Genomic DNA, 16,593 nt, shown 5'->3' on the forward strand with positions numbered 1-16,593 from the left:
ATGTTCTCAGAATTTGGTAAACATTTTAATTTGTTAAATAAAAAGTCAACTCCCATAAAAATAAAAAAAAGAAATGCTACTGCTCACAACTTTCAAGGTATTCTCTTTACAAATCAAACGTAAATATGGGAATGGAAAGGAGTTTTTCTGAGGAGGAAATACTTTACAAATCATTTTTTTCCTAAAAAAGTGTACAAAATAAAATACTAAAACTGTACATATTTACATAAAATTTGTTAGTAAAATTGCATAATCATCCTCATTATTACTTTAAACCATTATTTAAATATTTTTGTGCCTGCGTTGATGAGGTGGCAGTCGGGTTTCAGACTCAAATGAGCGCTAGAGTTTCAGCTCTGACCAAACATACAGAATCTCCCATTGATCACAGTATCAGACTCCGACCCCGCAACATACACACATACAGTACATATACTCCTTCCATTTACACTCACACACGCGCACACACACACACAAAACACTGCTGTGTCTGGGGAAGGAAATTCTACTCATGAGGTTCTTTTACTATTTTTTTTTTTTTAAGATTATCGCAAAAGAAATTACAAATTTAAGACAGTTAATATTTGTTTGGTCAAAGTTTAAAAAGGGACCATAACCTACTTCCAGCACAGTGGCTAATAAGAAGGAAACTAGAGTGCAGTAAGAATGACTGGCAGATAGAGGGTGCTACAGGCCCACATTAAATAGAAACGAAACGTTTTGAACTTCAAGCATCAAATTTGTGTTGAATAGGAAACGTGTATGCACACTGCCACATAATCGTGAGCGTGTGTGTACATACTACTCCACACGAGAGGACAAATGGTGTGAGTTCCTATGTAGTAGTGTTGGCTAGTCTGTTCCGTATCTAGTATTGCTCACATTACTGTCACTACCAATGTGTAACTAGAAGGCAGAGGTCAGAAACAGAATAGTAACAGTATAAAGGAGGGCAGGAGACGGCGAGTGAGGTAACTGAGCTTTTTGGAGAAGCAGATTCTGTTTTTCGGGTCCTCACAGTGCGGCGCAGTCGACCGTGACGCACCGTCGTGGTGTTGCCATAGTGACAGTGCTGGTGTTGGCGGGCAAGTACAGTAGGATAAGGGCTTCAGTTTGAATGTCTATCTGAATACACGCCGCCTTTTCCCTCTTGCAGCCCTCGCTGGCCTCGGCAGTGCTATCTGCATCACACAAAAACAAACATGATTAAAATGAATCACAACACACCTGCTATTACCAGACACAACAGCCCCTCCAGTAAAAATCAACCCCGATGCATCCTGTTGTTTACATGAATTCCATTAAATGCAAATGCTTCTGTTTGATGTCTGTCTAATGCATTGACACATTTCCCCTGTGTATTTAAATATGTTTCCTGTTTCATTATAATATATCTATTTATTATGTTGACAAAATGTCGAGTTGTTTTTTTTTTTTTGCAACCATAGCGCCTCATTTTTCCCTCCGCAATCAAACCGCATCTGTCTAGATGTGCGTCTGCCAGGGGGTTTCGGGGTGTGTCTGTATATCAGTCTCACCGTAGCTGCGGGCTCTTCTATGATGCTGTCAATATTTCCTGAAATCTCTGGTCCTTTTTGCAGCCTGCCGCAAAGGAATGACAAATGTTACAAATAAAAGAAAGACAAAAAAATATTTTGAAAATAAATATTAATTTCCAGGTTTCCACGTTTACTGTGATACTGACGTCTGCTTTCTTTTTCTCCCTCTTCTAGAGCCTGTACGTATTTCTGCAGCCTGTAACAAAAAGAAAAAATATTTTCTGTTCAATCACTGTATTTTCTTTCAATCACTAGTGAGGTGAAACATTACATTAATTTAGTTAAGCAACTACATTAAAGTCAAACATTCAGTTTAAATACTTATACTTCTACGTTCAAATAAAAAAACTAAATGTCATCCTGTATATAAACATCACTTCTATCAGGAATACTTTTCTGAAAGCTCCAATAACTATTCACAAGCCCTTAAGACAAAGAGTGTTAAATACTATTTTCAGTTTGGAAATTACCCACGTTTAAAAAATAATTATTATCCACCAAGGTTGTCAAATCTGTCAAAAAAAAAAAAAAAAAAAAAAAAAAAAAAAAATAGATAAATAAATAAATAAAAATACTCACTCGACCCTGCTCCATGTCTGTGTTACACATGGCATCGTTCTCTGCATCACTGGCCACTCTTTCTCTGGGGCTCAAGTATACCTGTGGCTGTCTGTCTTCTTCTTCTTCGTCTTCATCTTCATCATCATCATCCTCTCTTCTTACCCCAGGCCCCGATCCTATCCCGTTGCTATAGACACACAGTTTGGCTGAACCGTCTGTCTTGGCCTCCTCCATAAAGTTAAGATGCAGAGGGTTATCTGTTGGACACGCATCTGCTCCTGCAGGTTTGCTGGGCGGTGGAGTTGAGGGGTCTTCGTTGAGTTTTGGGGTCCCACGAGCCGGAGACTGGGCTGTGTCCATGGTAAGTCTAGAGAGGTCGGAGTTGTGTACGGAGCATGCTCTCCGTGGGCTGAGGGACGGTGGGCCACTGGGCTGATGCAACAGCGGTGGGAGCTCAGGATATGAGAGAGGGGTGGAGTCACTTCCTCCCTCAGAGCCACGCCCACTCACCTGCAGAAAGGAAGTGTAGATGGTGTCCATGAAGGAACTGTAAGGGTCCAACAGCCCAGGTTCTGTTGCTCCTCCTGACTCCTCTCTCTGCTGTGCAGGAGTCTGAATGTGTCCAGGGTTCAATAGAGAGTCCTGGGCCAGATGAGACGGTGAAAGGTCCTCCTGGGCTGGAGGGGTCTCATGCAGAGCAAGTGGTTTCTCTCCCATCAGTGCTGGAGCCATAGACAACTGTAATATGGAAATACCAATTGATAGTTTGGCAATTGCTGACTTGTATGAGCCAAATATGTCCACATATTTCTGATGTAAGGAAATACTTAAAAAAAAATGTTTCTGTACAAGCTCATTGTTAATCATTTATTAACATAAATACTATTCTCTCAGCTCTGCTGACCATACAGGAACACTTTGTAGTTCTACGTTTACAGACAGGAGTCCATCTCCTGCTCTGCATACTTTCTTTGCTCCCTTTCTGCAGTGATACTGACATGGTAGTGGGATGTTAGTGTGTTGGGCTGACATGGGTGGAGCAGACACAGCAGTGCAGCTCGGGTTTTTAAACAGTGTCTACTCACTGTTTAGTGTAGCTTGTAGGGCTGTCGAGGTGAAATAATTTCCCATGTAGTGTTTTATCAGGGCTCAACACAGCAAATTGCTATATTACCATCCCAAATGACTCAATTCATCCCGATTCTAGTGTTACACTCCTCACTGTCACCTGGAACCAGCCTGAACTGTGCTTTTTGAGGCTGCTCCATGACTCGTTGCTGGAGGAGGCAGTTGGGCTTCGATAGTTGGATTATAGGTAGCTAAATGATATCTCAAATTCGCATTTCTCCATTTCACTGCGACTTCTCTGGCACAGATTTCCTGGTCTGAATTGCCTGACTCTCCCTTTTCATTTGGTTGAAAGCTGAAATGCTGCCCAACTGGAAAGCCGCATTTGGTTTTGCGACAAGGTTTGCTGCCACTGTGTCCATTTTGTAAAATGAAGACTGACACTGAAGACTTCCCAAAAGTTGGGAAAAATTACTTTCTTACTGTTTTTTACGATATTTTAAACTAATTTATTTAATGTTCATTACACATACACACCCCAAAGACCATAGCGGTCCATAGTGCGGTATTATCATATTATGGTTATTGTGACATCCCTATTACATTGTCATTGGTAAACGTCTATGAATGCCATATTTTAAAGGGTTTACCTGCAAGCAGGTGAGTGGGTTTAGGCTGGTCTGGTTCTGTGGCAGTGCCATGCCAAGAGAGGAAGCCTGGGGCAGCAGCAAAGACCCTGCTCCAAGTAAACCATTCAGACTATTGATGTTACCCAGGGCTGTAAGATCACCTGCACAAACACAAGAAAAACTCATTCAATGTTATTTTCATAAATATAATTAATGAAGACTTTGCAGTAATGCAGAGTACAACATGATGTGAATTCCAGCAAGGAAGAAAAGCAAAAATGCTTACATGGCTACTTTCTGGCAAAGGAAATAAATCATCTTTTTATTTTTTTTTTATTACATTTACAGCATTTAGCAGACGCTCTTATCCAGAGCAATTGTGCTTAGTGTTCAGACAGAATGTGCATCCTAGCTAGCTCAAATAGATTTGAGTCCAAATTCAGAGTCCATATTACATAGAATCCACCTCCCACATTCCAAAATATGGAAAAGGTCCAGAATATATATTCACCAAAGAACAACAGAATAATGTAGTCAGAAAAGCTGAAGTGCATTCCTAAAAGTGACACAACAAAGCTAAACTGTACTGGACTGACAACCTGTTAACTTTGTATCACTGAAGGTAAAACTTTGGGCACATCATTCACATCATTTTGAAGTGGCTAATATTTATGGATATCACAGACAGGTGCCATTAGATGATTATAAGTCTCAATTTGGTCTAAAACAATGTGCTACATAACACAATTTACAATTTCTGTTCACTCACCCAAGACCCCTGGAGGGAGGAGTGGAGGCAGAAATGGAGGTGCCTGGGTGTTGGTCTTATCCTGCTCGGTTAGCGAGTCACAGACCTCCTGCCCAGCAACGGGTACCAGAGGGGCACAGGACACAGAGGTAGAGACCATTGCAGGGCTGGAAAGGGTCCCCTACAGCACATAGAGACAGATACATATTAACATCTAGCATTAAACATATAAAAACTTTACAAAGAACCTGAACCCTCAAAAAGATACAGATACCTACAGCATGCAGTCATTTGTGCAAGTGTGTATGTTTGTACACAGGGCATGCAATCAGCACGTGTGCGCAAAAGTGTACCTGAGTGTGTGGCGGGGGGGATGGTGTGTGGTTGGGGAGAGTTTCTGTCTGGGCGAGAGCTGCAGCCAGCAGGGTGTGGTTGAGGGACAGGAAGGCGGGAGGAGGGGGAGGAGTGAGCTGGGCGGAGAGCAGAAGAGACTGTCCATCTGCAGGTGGTGCTAGAGCCTGGAGAGCTTCAAGGAGCCCTGGGCCCATCAGCACAGAATCCAGCAGAGGTGCAGGGGTCTTCTCCAGAGACACTCCCTCCCCAAAAACCTGCTGTGAGGGAGGAAGCTCCAGATTAATTCCAGGCAAAGGCAGCATAGCAGCAGGGTTCTGTCCAAGAAGCAAGGACGCCATGAGCAGAGCCTGCAGCCCAGGGGTCTTCTCACCAAGCTCAAACCCTGGAGCCGGAGCTGGTGGATTGAGAAGACTGATGAGGTTAAGAGGGAACTCCCCCTGAGCTCCAAGACTGGAAGGTAGAATGCTGAGTGGGGAAGCCTGATTGAGGATGTTGTTTGTTGTTGTTGGTGGTGGCTGGGTGCTGTTTCCTGTGGTAGGGGGCTGACTGCCTGTCCAAAGCCCGAGAGGCAAAGAGCCTAAGAATGGAGGAAGAAGGGAGGGCAGGCCTGCAGTGGAGGAGAGCAGCTGGAGCAACTGTTCTTGCGTCATGAAAGGGAAAGACTCGGCCAACTGCAAGGCGTTCACAGGGTCAGTTGGAGTGCTGGGGATGTCGGCTGAGGAAGCAGTGGGGACAGGTGAATGAGGGAGGCTAGGGTCTGGATCATAGCCAGTAAGAAGTCTAGTCTGCAAGTCCTGAGGTTCCTCCGGTAGTACAGGACCTGTATGGAGAGGAGATGCAAATAGTTAATTAATCATATGACTCCAAATCTCATATTAATCTTAAATAATTTCTTAACTACAGTAACATTACAGTATTGCATGGTTCCTACTCGACTAAACATATCTGGTCCCCGTATTTTTAATTAATTTATTTTTTGCTTGTGTGCAGATCCAAGTGAGCCGTGTAGGGACTAAACGTGACATGTTAACTTTGCAGAGCACTGACTGGCCAGAGAGACTTGTCAATAACCACAAACTTCAGACAACCAGCACAAACTAGCCATCTGTAATATCTCCAACATACATCAGCAATCATATATGGATTTATCCAACACAAAACGGCATGTAAAACTAGGCTGTGGTCTTTTGAAGGAGTTCAAACACTCAGCGGATTGGTGGCCAGCAAAAAACTCCAGCGAGAGGCAGACGTGAAACAAGAAATGAAAAAACTGTCGATCTGTTAGATCTGGGGCATGGAGCAGCATTCAAAAAAGCTTGTGAATACACAAGTAAACTGCGCTTAACATAACAGCCACCGTTGTTGTGGTTTTCCTGTTAGAAACTGTTTTGTGACATCACCTGCTATATTTCATGGGGAGCTGTGCTGATGGAAAAGCAACCAGGGACCAGGGCTGAAAAGCTTATTGACCCAGGCCAAGCCGAATCGTGTAGGTACCACACCAGAGAATGGAGCCATAAGTGTGTTAATACCGGTATACAAGCTATAAAAAAGTGGATATGAAATGCCGATCCTCAAGGTCTACCATCCTAATGCAATTTATCAAGACCTTCACTGGGGAACAGGATCAAATTTTGAGGTCTTGGAACCCAAGTCACCAAGACAGCAGGTCTCCCGTCTGGGTTTGTTTTGATTAAAGTGTTCATAGGCACCAAAACTGACTGAATATAACCATGCTTTTCTACCAAGTAGTCAAAATTCTTTCTAGTTTTCATGTCTTACACCTGTGTGCACCCAGGTTCAAAACCATGTAATATTAAACTGAAGGAAAACGTAAGTAAGTAAGTAAGAAATAAATAAATATCACGTACCCTCACTTTCTGTAGACTGTTGGAGGCTAGACTGGCTTGCTTGGTAATTGTCATTATCTGAGCCAGTTTCTCCTGGTTTGGTTGCGCAGCTTTTCACTGGGTGGATGGATGCACGCAGACAGCTGGCAGGGGGAGACTGGCTGGTAAAAGAAGGCTCAGTGACTGTCCTGGTGCTTGGCTGTTGCTGGCTCAAGTTCAGAACCTCACTGCTTGTCGTTTTGAGGTTTATTGCAGCTCCTTCTAGGTTTTCACATGTAAGAGAAATGGGCTGAGGAGTCTGGAGCTGAGCAATTGGATCCATAGACGGCACCAGGTTTTGTGGGTGAGGCTGCTGCATGTGGATGTGTGTGTTCAGCCCGGTGGACTGGCTGTCGTAGCTAGGGGTCAAGGTGGTGACAGGAATGGACAAAGGAGAAGGCAGCGCCCCCGTGTGTTTGCTTTGTACAGATGATGTTGTGGTACTATTAGGCTGGGTGGCGTTCTGAACACTCTGCATGCTGAGGAGCTGAAGCAGGGCAGACAAAGGTTGGGAAGAAGCAGAGGGGGAGGAGAGAGGAATGGAGTTAGCGAGAACTGTCTTCTTGCCTTCCTCAAATTCTGGCTGCCTCATAATATTGTTGGAGGAGACAGGAGGAGTGCCAGAAAGCCGTGTGTTATGGAGGTGGGTCTCTGAGTGAGAGATGAGAGGAGGAGAGCTAGAGGAGGAGGGGGATGGGACAAGCAGGGAAGAAGCAGGTGGGTCTCCTGTGGTCCTGTTCATTTGTGATTCTTTCAACATGCTAAGTACAGTGGGAGAGCGACGCTGGCGTTTGCGGTGTAACTTTTTCTCTGTCAGAGTGGAGGAGGTCATGGTAAGGGTAGGGGAGTGAGGGAGCAAGAAGGCTGTCAAAGACTGGGTTCGGGCTGTAGGTGTATGAAGGCTACTGTTTAAAGTGCTAATCAATACCTTTGACTGCTGGTCCTTGTCCAGAAGAGGGAGAGCTGTCATTGTTTCTACAGCACCGGCCTGATTCTGGCTTTTCTGGCTTGCCAACTGGGCTTTGGCAGCTGCTGACAGGAGACTACTGGCTGGGAAAGAGCTATTGATGTGCTGCTGCTGCTGCTGGGTCTTCTGATGGCAAAGGATCTGACCCAGAGGGAGACCCAGCAAACCTTGGGTAGGAGCACTGGATCCCGATCCATTCTTCCTGTCACAGGGGCTGCTATGAGCTGGCTGTGGATTCAGCGATGTGTTTAGGTTGCTTTGGTTACTGAGTGTGTTATGGTACTGGATGGAGTTCATGTTGGTGTTTGTATTTGTATTTATGCCACCGCACTCCTTGTACTGTTGCAAAATGCCTTCGAGGCGTATGCGTGGACTAGCAGGAGGCAGGGGGAGTTTGGGTGATGAGGCAGAGGGCTGGGCAGAGGGCAGTGGAGATGGGGACACTTTAACCCCCTGAGTGTGACTGAGAACAGATCCTGGAGCTCCTTCAGAGAGAGAAGAGGTGGAGGAGTGTCGGGATCGCTGATGTGGAGAGAACGAGTCCAGAGCACAGGAAGGTGATGAAGAAACAGATAGAGGAGAAGGTGATTTCACAATTGTTCCCTGCAGATGTGTTTGCCCAGCCCTGCCAATCACAGATGAAGACGAAGAAGGGGGAGAAGAAAGCGAGATGGAGAGGGACGAGTCCAGCTGGTATGCATGCATGTGTGGATCTAGTTTCGTAGTGCTAGGAGATGGGGGCTTGTGAGGCGCTCTTTGGAGTATGGTTTGAGTAATGGCAGGATGAGGGCTCCAGTGCTGTTTCCCATAAGCAGCTATGCTGGGTCCTGGTGACTGGGCAGGCGGCCTCTTTAAGGGGGAGCTCTGATCTGAAGCCAGAACAGTGGTGGGTTGGGAGAGGGATCCATTCTGCAGGAGGGGGACAGGGGAGGGCAGAGGAAAGCTACTACTGCTGCTGCTGGGTCTGGGCTGGTTCAATCTTGGCTGGGTCAGGTAAGTGCAGTGGACCATGTCTCCACGAGTCACTATGGGTCCTCTCTGTTCCCTGCCATCTACTGAACACACGATACTCCCTAAAACACACATGTTTTACATCATGTCACTTTTCTATATAGCAATGTATGAAAAGGCTCCCAGCCCTGATCCTGGAGTGCTCATATGGTGCATATCATCACTGTCCAAAGAAAAACATGCATCTGCGAAATAGTAACTTTAAACGAGAAGGAAAAAATTAGTGCTGCACTATATAACGGCAGACGATATATTATTTGCCGATATGTTGATTTTTTTTTTTGTTATTGTCATCTGTCCAATACTGGAATTTTAGCCAATATTACAACCTATAACTTTCCTCTCTATTTGTACTTGCTCGCCTGTAACTATGTCTGCTGTGTGGACATTTTTTTTCAGTTTCTTTAGAGAACAAGCTCTTGGATTTAATCTCTCTGTCACTATGATGAATTTGCATTTTATTGTCGGTTGTAAGGATGAAAACTAATTTAAAATATCAGTGGCGCTCAGTACACGCACACAGATAGTGGTGTAAACATAAAGCAGGTTAAACGACAGAACGGTACTCTCAATCACCACAATGCAGGAAACCTTCTTATATAAATACACATGAAAATAGAGTCATTCAGCGTCTGAATGAATTACTGAAACACGATGAAAAACAATTAAACTACTCAAAAACACTGACTCGCCCTTGCTCTCAAAACCAAACCCAGTGTAGAACTAATTAAAGCCACTCTAGAAAACCATTCGTGCAGAACCTGCAGTAAACCTTGGATAAAAATATAAATGAACTACTACTAATTAACTTAAATAATAAAAAGTACAGAAATGTACAAATATTGAGGGAAAAAATGCTTGTCCTATGACGACCTATGGTAAAAAGAATTTGTTTTGGTTGAATCCAGCGTGAATTTGCTTTAAATTCAAAAAGATAAATTTATCGATTATTAAAATCGATATCAGCTGCACAAAAGTTTTCCTTGCTACGGTCGCCTTCGGCTTGCTCGCACTGGGCTTTGATTCAAATCCGCATTGATAGTACGTCAGTTGTAAAAAGCGCTATATAAATAAATTCAATTTGATAAGTTGTTAATTATCGTATCCACCCAACAAATTCTAAATTGGTGCATCCTTAAAAAAAACCCTTAACTTTCAGTGGAAGACAATGTAAAAGATCTTATTCCAAGTAATTTGAGTATTTTCATTTATCATGAAATTTTCACAAATTGTGAAGGACAGCTGCTATACTCAAATGATGTAGTAAACTAAATAAATCAACAAGAAAAACGGAGATGCATGTTTTTATTTGGAGAGTGACGATATGCAAGTGTTTTTTTTATGCCCTGTGCTCTAACACACCCCTGCAAACTTAGGAATACAGTGTTATTTAAATCAGTTAGATTGAGTAATTTGGGGGAAAAAATAAAATTTTTTTAAATGTGCAGGTCAAGGTCACTCCAGGACCAGGATTGGGAAACAACAAATAAGTATTACAGACACGATTTTCATTATAACTCAATGGGTAAGTTTTGTTCAATTAAACAAAATGTGACCAACAGAATATGGCTTTTCATTTGAGGCTATAACAAACAAGCAACAAACAAACAAACTGATGCCTTAAAAGTACAAAGCACAGCTATATAAGCTCACAGAAAAGCTAGATAATTTTTTTTTAAATAACCATGATCCTGTATTGAAGTCTGAATTTGTCAACTGTTGTGCACTAGAGATAAGCCTCAGTAGAGCAAAATGTATGGTGCACTGAGGTAGCACCAGGTTAGTGTACCTGTGCCATGAGCTGGCAGTGGAATTTGGGAGTTTTGCATGCTCCGGCACAAAGCAGCCATAGCAACCACTTTCCGGCGATGGTTGCAGAGTTTCGTCATGTCCTCCTCCACCTTCCCCGACTGATGACTTGGAGCTTGAACCACTGCAGCAGGGTCAAAGTTGAACACCTAAAAGAAAGGGGGGGGAAAAGACATCTGTCTGAGAACTTATCAAGTAAATTGATTTTGCCCATCAGGTCTTAAAAAAATGGCAGATTCCAATCCCATTTATTTAAAAATTAACTCTCCATGAATCTTTTGTATTTCTCACTGGCATCTTCCATACTAGCACCTAAGTCAACTACAAACTGTGTTGCTAGAAAACAGAACAGTATTTTTAACTGCACATAAAAAAGTGTGTATATATATATATATATATATATATATATATATATATATATATATATATATATATATATATATATATATATATATATTAGCCTTTCTACCCAAGACATGTTTCTTAATTTTTGACAACCCTGATTTAAGCACAAAGCAGCAGTAATATACAGTAGCTTATTTGCAGCTGTATCCGTGCTCTAGCACCTCTATTACATAATAACAATGACACCAGAAATGAGTACAAATTCCCAATGGGACATAAAGAAATACTTTTTTGTAGTTCATACCAGGCACAAAAAAGGTATGGAATGTGTTTCTGTAGTTTATTTGACACATTATTAATAAAATTAATAAACAAACTTTCGCCGCATCTCCAAATGTCTGATAAAAATCTTATTTGGACAAGTGGTTCATGTGAAACCTGAAAATTATGGTTTGGGGTTCCATTCAAACTAAGGTTAAATAATAAAAAGTTACAACAATGAACCAGAATCTCACCTTTGGGAGGACAAGTGGGCATTCCAGTCCGCACTTACATGTACTGTCTGTCAATAGATACACTCTCACCTCCTCCACAGAACACAAGACTGTACCACTTGGGCTGAGAAAGAGGGGAGAAAACGCACAGATGTTCAGCTGGGGAGACTGTGATCACAGACTATCAGTTTGACAGGTCATGCATTTGAATGTGTGACTGAAGTTTGCTTTAGTGAACAGTCACACACATCTGTGTGTAATCACAGATGCCGCAAAACAGCATTGCTATTGTAACAGTGAAAATTGTTCCCACGGACTAGTGGAAATTTTAGAACAAAGCAACTCGTATTTCAGAAAGAAGAAAAACAGACCTGCATTCAATTTATCATACTGTTTAGCAATGACTATGGAAAATGCATATTTGTAAAAGCTCCAAACAAATACTGCTCAGTGACACAATGGTTTTTCAACATCATACAAATATTGACAGCTTGGTTACAATATGATTTCTGATCAATAGGTTTTGCAAAAACTCTTTTTAATTAGAAACAGAAAAGAATATGAGAGGCTAGAAATGGGTATATTTACTAACCGTAACAGATTATGTACTACTGTGATGTTACTTACATAAATGGAATTTCAGTACCCGGCGTTAACTACAACCCATTACTACTTTTTGTTACAGAAGGCTGCATCACTGTACAAAATTTTTTGTGGGCACCCTGTAGTTATGCAAAACATTCTGTAGCTGCTGTACTAAAAACTACCTTTCTATTTTCAGCAATTCATGATTATTCCATGAATAATTTAATGAAAATTATTCCACACACACACACAATTCCACACAAATCCATTTGCCTATTCATACAATCTCTAAAGGATGCCACAAAGAAACCTGCAAGAAGTTCAGCAGAAGTATAGCTACCTGATGTAAGCGACAGTCCCATCCTCCACTTTTCTCTGCCAGCCAACAGGGACCTGAGTGGTGAGTGTTGGACCACCATCTTTTTCTCCTGCTGCATTCTCATTGCCCCCCGTCATTTTCTGCTACCACACATTGAGCTCCTAAAAACCAAAAGAATAGTCAACTCATCAAATTCATTCAACTAAAAACAAATATTCAGTTCACATTATCAGTAAATATCAGAGATCAGGTTGTGAGACATTGTTTTACAAACATTCTGAACACACTCACACTTACAGCACACTCCAGAATGTCATATCAACTGGTTTAAGCCACTGCAAAACAGTGAATTTTAAAAAACTTTGAAATAAACAGCAAATTGAAATAGCACCAGAGGTAAGGAAGGGATATTTGCACAATGCAAAATGCAATGAGAGCAACACTCACATGCCTGTGTCTAAATTTGGGACCCTAAAGCAAAATCAATCAATGACAAACTGTCAAACAGGAGTAAAACCACTTCAGAGCTCTGCATTCCAGCCTTAAAGGGTAAGTATTGTAAACCTGGCTATTAACGTAAAGAAAGAGACACTTTTTAAAACAAGTTATAACCTAGATATAACCCTATCTGTATCACTAGGGCTAAAAATGTGGGGGAATTTTTAAAATTTGCTGAAATTGTCATTTCACATAAATGAAGAACAACATTCAGTTTGGTTTAATTTACCTTTTCATTTTTATATAGACTGAGTCAACACCATCCATGAAATCCACCCTTGCAAGGACATTTCAAACAGTGTTACCAGAACACAAATGAACAGAAAGCCAGTTGGGAATCCTCTCTTCTCTTTGGAATCTGTTATCTTTTTTCCTCTCTCGTCTTTGGAACCGGACACCTGAAACAAAGGCAGACTCTTGTTACAGCATGTACCTTTATTTAACATAATAAGAGACCATTTACAGAGCAACATGCATGTGATATAAGCCAAATTGTCAAGTTTTTGTGATCTGCCGATATTTGAGAACAAGCTGTGCATAGATGGCAGGCAGTTTACAACTTTTCTGCCTCTTGGCCGCTTCAATCACAGCACTATGTTCAGGTTTATGTGAGAGTGCAAAGACAAGGTAAAACAAAGCAAAACCAACTAAACTATATACTGTGACATAAGAAAGGAGAAGAAAGAGAACCAGGTACATTTTTATTTTTTTTTTTTAGAAATTTGCCTTTTTTAAAAGCACTGTTTAGACATGGATAAAATGCTGTGTTGTTTTTTCCCTATGCACAGGTATAAATGAAAATTTAACTGACTTTATGTCTAAGGTGCAACATATAACATAGCATGAACTTTACAAAACATGATGAGACAAAAGACTTCTGGGGATAAAAAAAAAAAACAAAGTCTTCTTCCTATAGTTGACATTTTGTTAAATAAAAATACAAAACCTATCATTGATACTTATCTTTTTAGAATAAATGTAGATATTAAATCAATTAATTTAGGAGGTGAGATAATAAACAAAATGACTTGCAAATGTAAAAATTTTAAATTTTTTCACCTGTCACTTTATGGACAGTTTAAAAATTCAAACATTTCAATAAATACTTTGTCACTGAATATGTGCCGAATTTACACAGATAGATTTAGGTTACCACCTAAGGTATACCACAAATTTTAAAAAGACATTTGTTCTAAGCAGTTAATGCACATTAATGGTTTTGTTTAAACATGAAAATAAAGGTTTCAGAGACAAAAAAAAAGTATAAACAGGACCAGATCAGTTACTTTAAAACAGGGAGCTGACTAGACGTGAGCAATATGAGGATAACATTATTATAATAAACTTACTGTCATGAAAATCATACTGTTGATATCGCCTGTACTTAAAAAACAGAGATCAATTTCAAGTTTTATTACAGAAATAGCACAATTTGGCCTGCTGTGACTGGCTTGTACAAAATAGGGAAAAACCTGAATAAATACCATAAGGCATATTAGTTGTGGTACGGTTAGTGGATGGTGTCAGCCTGTCAAAATATGATGACAAGTATTTTGTTTAATGAAAAATATAAAAGAACTTACTGCCACGCTGCCCACTCATAAAGCGAGAAGGGGAATACACTTCCATATTATAAAAGTTACACCAAACAACGCATTTCTACTTGTTATATAGCTACTGGTTTTAGTGCACTATGTATTATGCTATACCGCTGTTTTGAACGCACCCTCGGCGAGAACCTCCATAACAACTAGCCAACGCAGAGCCGTTTGAGGTCCAGAAAGTAAAAAGATCCTCCCCAGGAAATTGTTCCAACTGCATGTATTTAGTAGTTTGCCTGTAAACAGTTACAGGGGAGTCTAGGCAGTTGGGATGAAAGCCTGGAATGGGTTTCTGTCATTTCTGGACCTGGACTCACCTCTGCTAGCTAGCTGGTATGCTAATAAGCTAAAGAAGATATTGTTAATCCAAAAATGAACAAACTTAAAATGTCGCATGCTGTTTAATATATGCCGGGAACAAAAGAAGAAATAAAAGTAGAGGAAAAGTCCACAAGATTACGTTAGAGTGACCGTGTTGTATTTATAGTTTGTTAGCAGCTGGTATTAGCTAGCCACATACCTTCTGTGTTTATGAAGTTTTCAGCTCCTCATACGCGCTGTAGTGAATGCGAGAGAGATAGAGAGAGAAAGAGAGAGAAGAGAGCCGAGGAGGATTTTCTGACAGACTTTATTCTCCAGCCGCTGCCGTTTGTTTTCCTATGGTTTTCGTCCACTTTTCTCCTTCTTCTTCTTCCTCCTCCTGTGCGTCCGTCCTAAAAGCACAAAGAGCAATAACGCCTGGGTGCTTTTACTGCGCCCGCTGCATTGTCGCCTAAACGCTGTTAAATTTGGAGCGGGTCTGAGGGTCGGCCGCAAGGCGCGCTTCTCTTTAATCCAGCGATAAACACGCCGACATCAGCGCTTCTGAAGCGGCTTAAAATCGGGCCCGAGTCGCGTCTCGCTTCTGTGATGCGCCGTTTCTATTAATCCCCAGTTCAAGTTCCTATTTTCCCCAGGATTCCGTCCAAAAAAATCATGGAGTTTCCTTTCGGACCTGCGCACTCGGCCCAGGGAATTCCGCTCCCACAATGCACCCGGGCAGGAGCAGCGTGTGGACTGGAGACGGGAAGATCGATTCAGTTCAATGAGCCGATTCACAAAAAACGCCGGATTCAATGAGTCGAATATTCGAGTGATATAGTGTTCAGTTCAAAGAGGATCCAGTGGCAATTTTTTCATCAATATAATTTACCCACCTTCATCAGCATATACTCACCTTCCTCTCATTATTAATCTATAGCTCCAACATATCTGATTCACAATGTGCTGTATCATACAGTACTGTACAAAACGTTTAGGCACAGATTATGGGATTTAAAAGATATTTATCTGAGCAGTGTTTATTTGCTAACAAACAAACAACAAATAACGCCCAACATTAGACTAAACTCATATAACATTATTCCAGGGAGTGTGATATTGTGTATATGAATGTGTTGGTTTAACGTTTTCCAAATCTCTCCTCGTGGCAGTCCATATTATTTGAGGTTATCATCCAATACCTGGTTTTACCGGTTAATAAATAATTATTTAAAATAATGTGTGCTGTTGATTTAACAAATTCATGCAATCAAGGAGAATCTGAACAAAATATTGTTCTTCAAATTCACTCAAACCTTTACTACTACTTTATACTACTTTACTAGTTTTCACCTTCACTAATTTATAGAAAGAAAAACATTTTTGTTTTATATGCATTTTTTTTTGTATTTACTGTGATTATATATAACGTTATACAAGCACCACGCTTACTGAGAAGGCATTAGTTTAAATATATATAATTATCTTAAGTGCCTGAGACTTCTGCACAATACTGTATATCCTATGGCCCTCAGCATTAGGGTGTTTACTACTGCAACTGCTTTCTCTCGACTAATAGAGCTCCATTAAGCATATTTGGGATTAGTGGTAGCGGTATTTGTGGTCCAGAACTAATCCAACATTATTACCTGACCACTAATCACTAAACATATCCATATCCATATCCACATAGCATTGTTCTAGCATCTAGAGGAATAGCTGTTACTTCAGCTAGACCAACTAATTATCTTTCTTTTATTACATAACACTGGGCAAACAGTTTGGTCATCCAGCCTATGTATACAATGGTCATTCATAACATTAAAACCACTTACTTAATATTGTTTAGTTCCCTT

At 41.0% G+C, this 16,593-nt stretch overlaps 1 protein-coding gene across 1 annotated transcript; it reads right to left on the bottom strand.

Moving 5' to 3' along the window:
- Positions 1-5: 5 nt before the first annotated feature.
- On the bottom strand, positions 6-15,430 carry mbd6 (methyl-CpG binding domain protein 6). Its single transcript, XM_066663517.1, has 13 exons — positions 14,958-15,430; positions 13,066-13,234; positions 12,360-12,499; positions 11,456-11,558; positions 10,576-10,744; positions 6,791-8,848; positions 4,919-5,739; positions 4,587-4,746; positions 3,839-3,978; positions 2,139-2,858; positions 1,706-1,755; positions 1,539-1,602; positions 6-1,181 (listed from the first exon to the last, which is right to left on the bottom strand). Exons 3-13 carry the CDS (start codon positions 12,473-12,475, stop codon positions 1,122-1,124), a joined length of 4,461 nt encoding a protein of 1,486 aa, XP_066519614.1. The 5' UTR covers positions 12,476-12,499; positions 13,066-13,234; positions 14,958-15,430; the 3' UTR covers positions 6-1,121.
- Between the last annotated feature and the right edge of the window lie 1,163 nt (positions 15,431-16,593).

Source organism: Hoplias malabaricus, chromosome 3, assembly GCF_029633855.1.
Source record: "Hoplias malabaricus isolate fHopMal1 chromosome 3, fHopMal1.hap1, whole genome shotgun sequence".
Taxonomy (NCBI): Eukaryota; Metazoa; Chordata; class Actinopteri; order Characiformes; family Erythrinidae; genus Hoplias; species Hoplias malabaricus.

Coding starts and splice junctions, on each gene's coding strand:
- mbd6 (XM_066663517.1), bottom strand. CDS start 12,475: ATGACGGGGGGCAATGAGAATGCAGCAGGAGAAAAAGATGGTGGTCCA. Junction 8,849..10,575: donor ACTGCCAGCTCATGGCACAG/GTACACTAACCT, acceptor TGTGTGTTTTAG/GGAGTATCGTGTGTTCAGTA. Junction 2,859..3,838: donor ACCCACTCACCTGCTTGCAG/GTAAACCCTTTA, acceptor TCCATATTACAG/TTGTCTATGGCTCCAGCACT.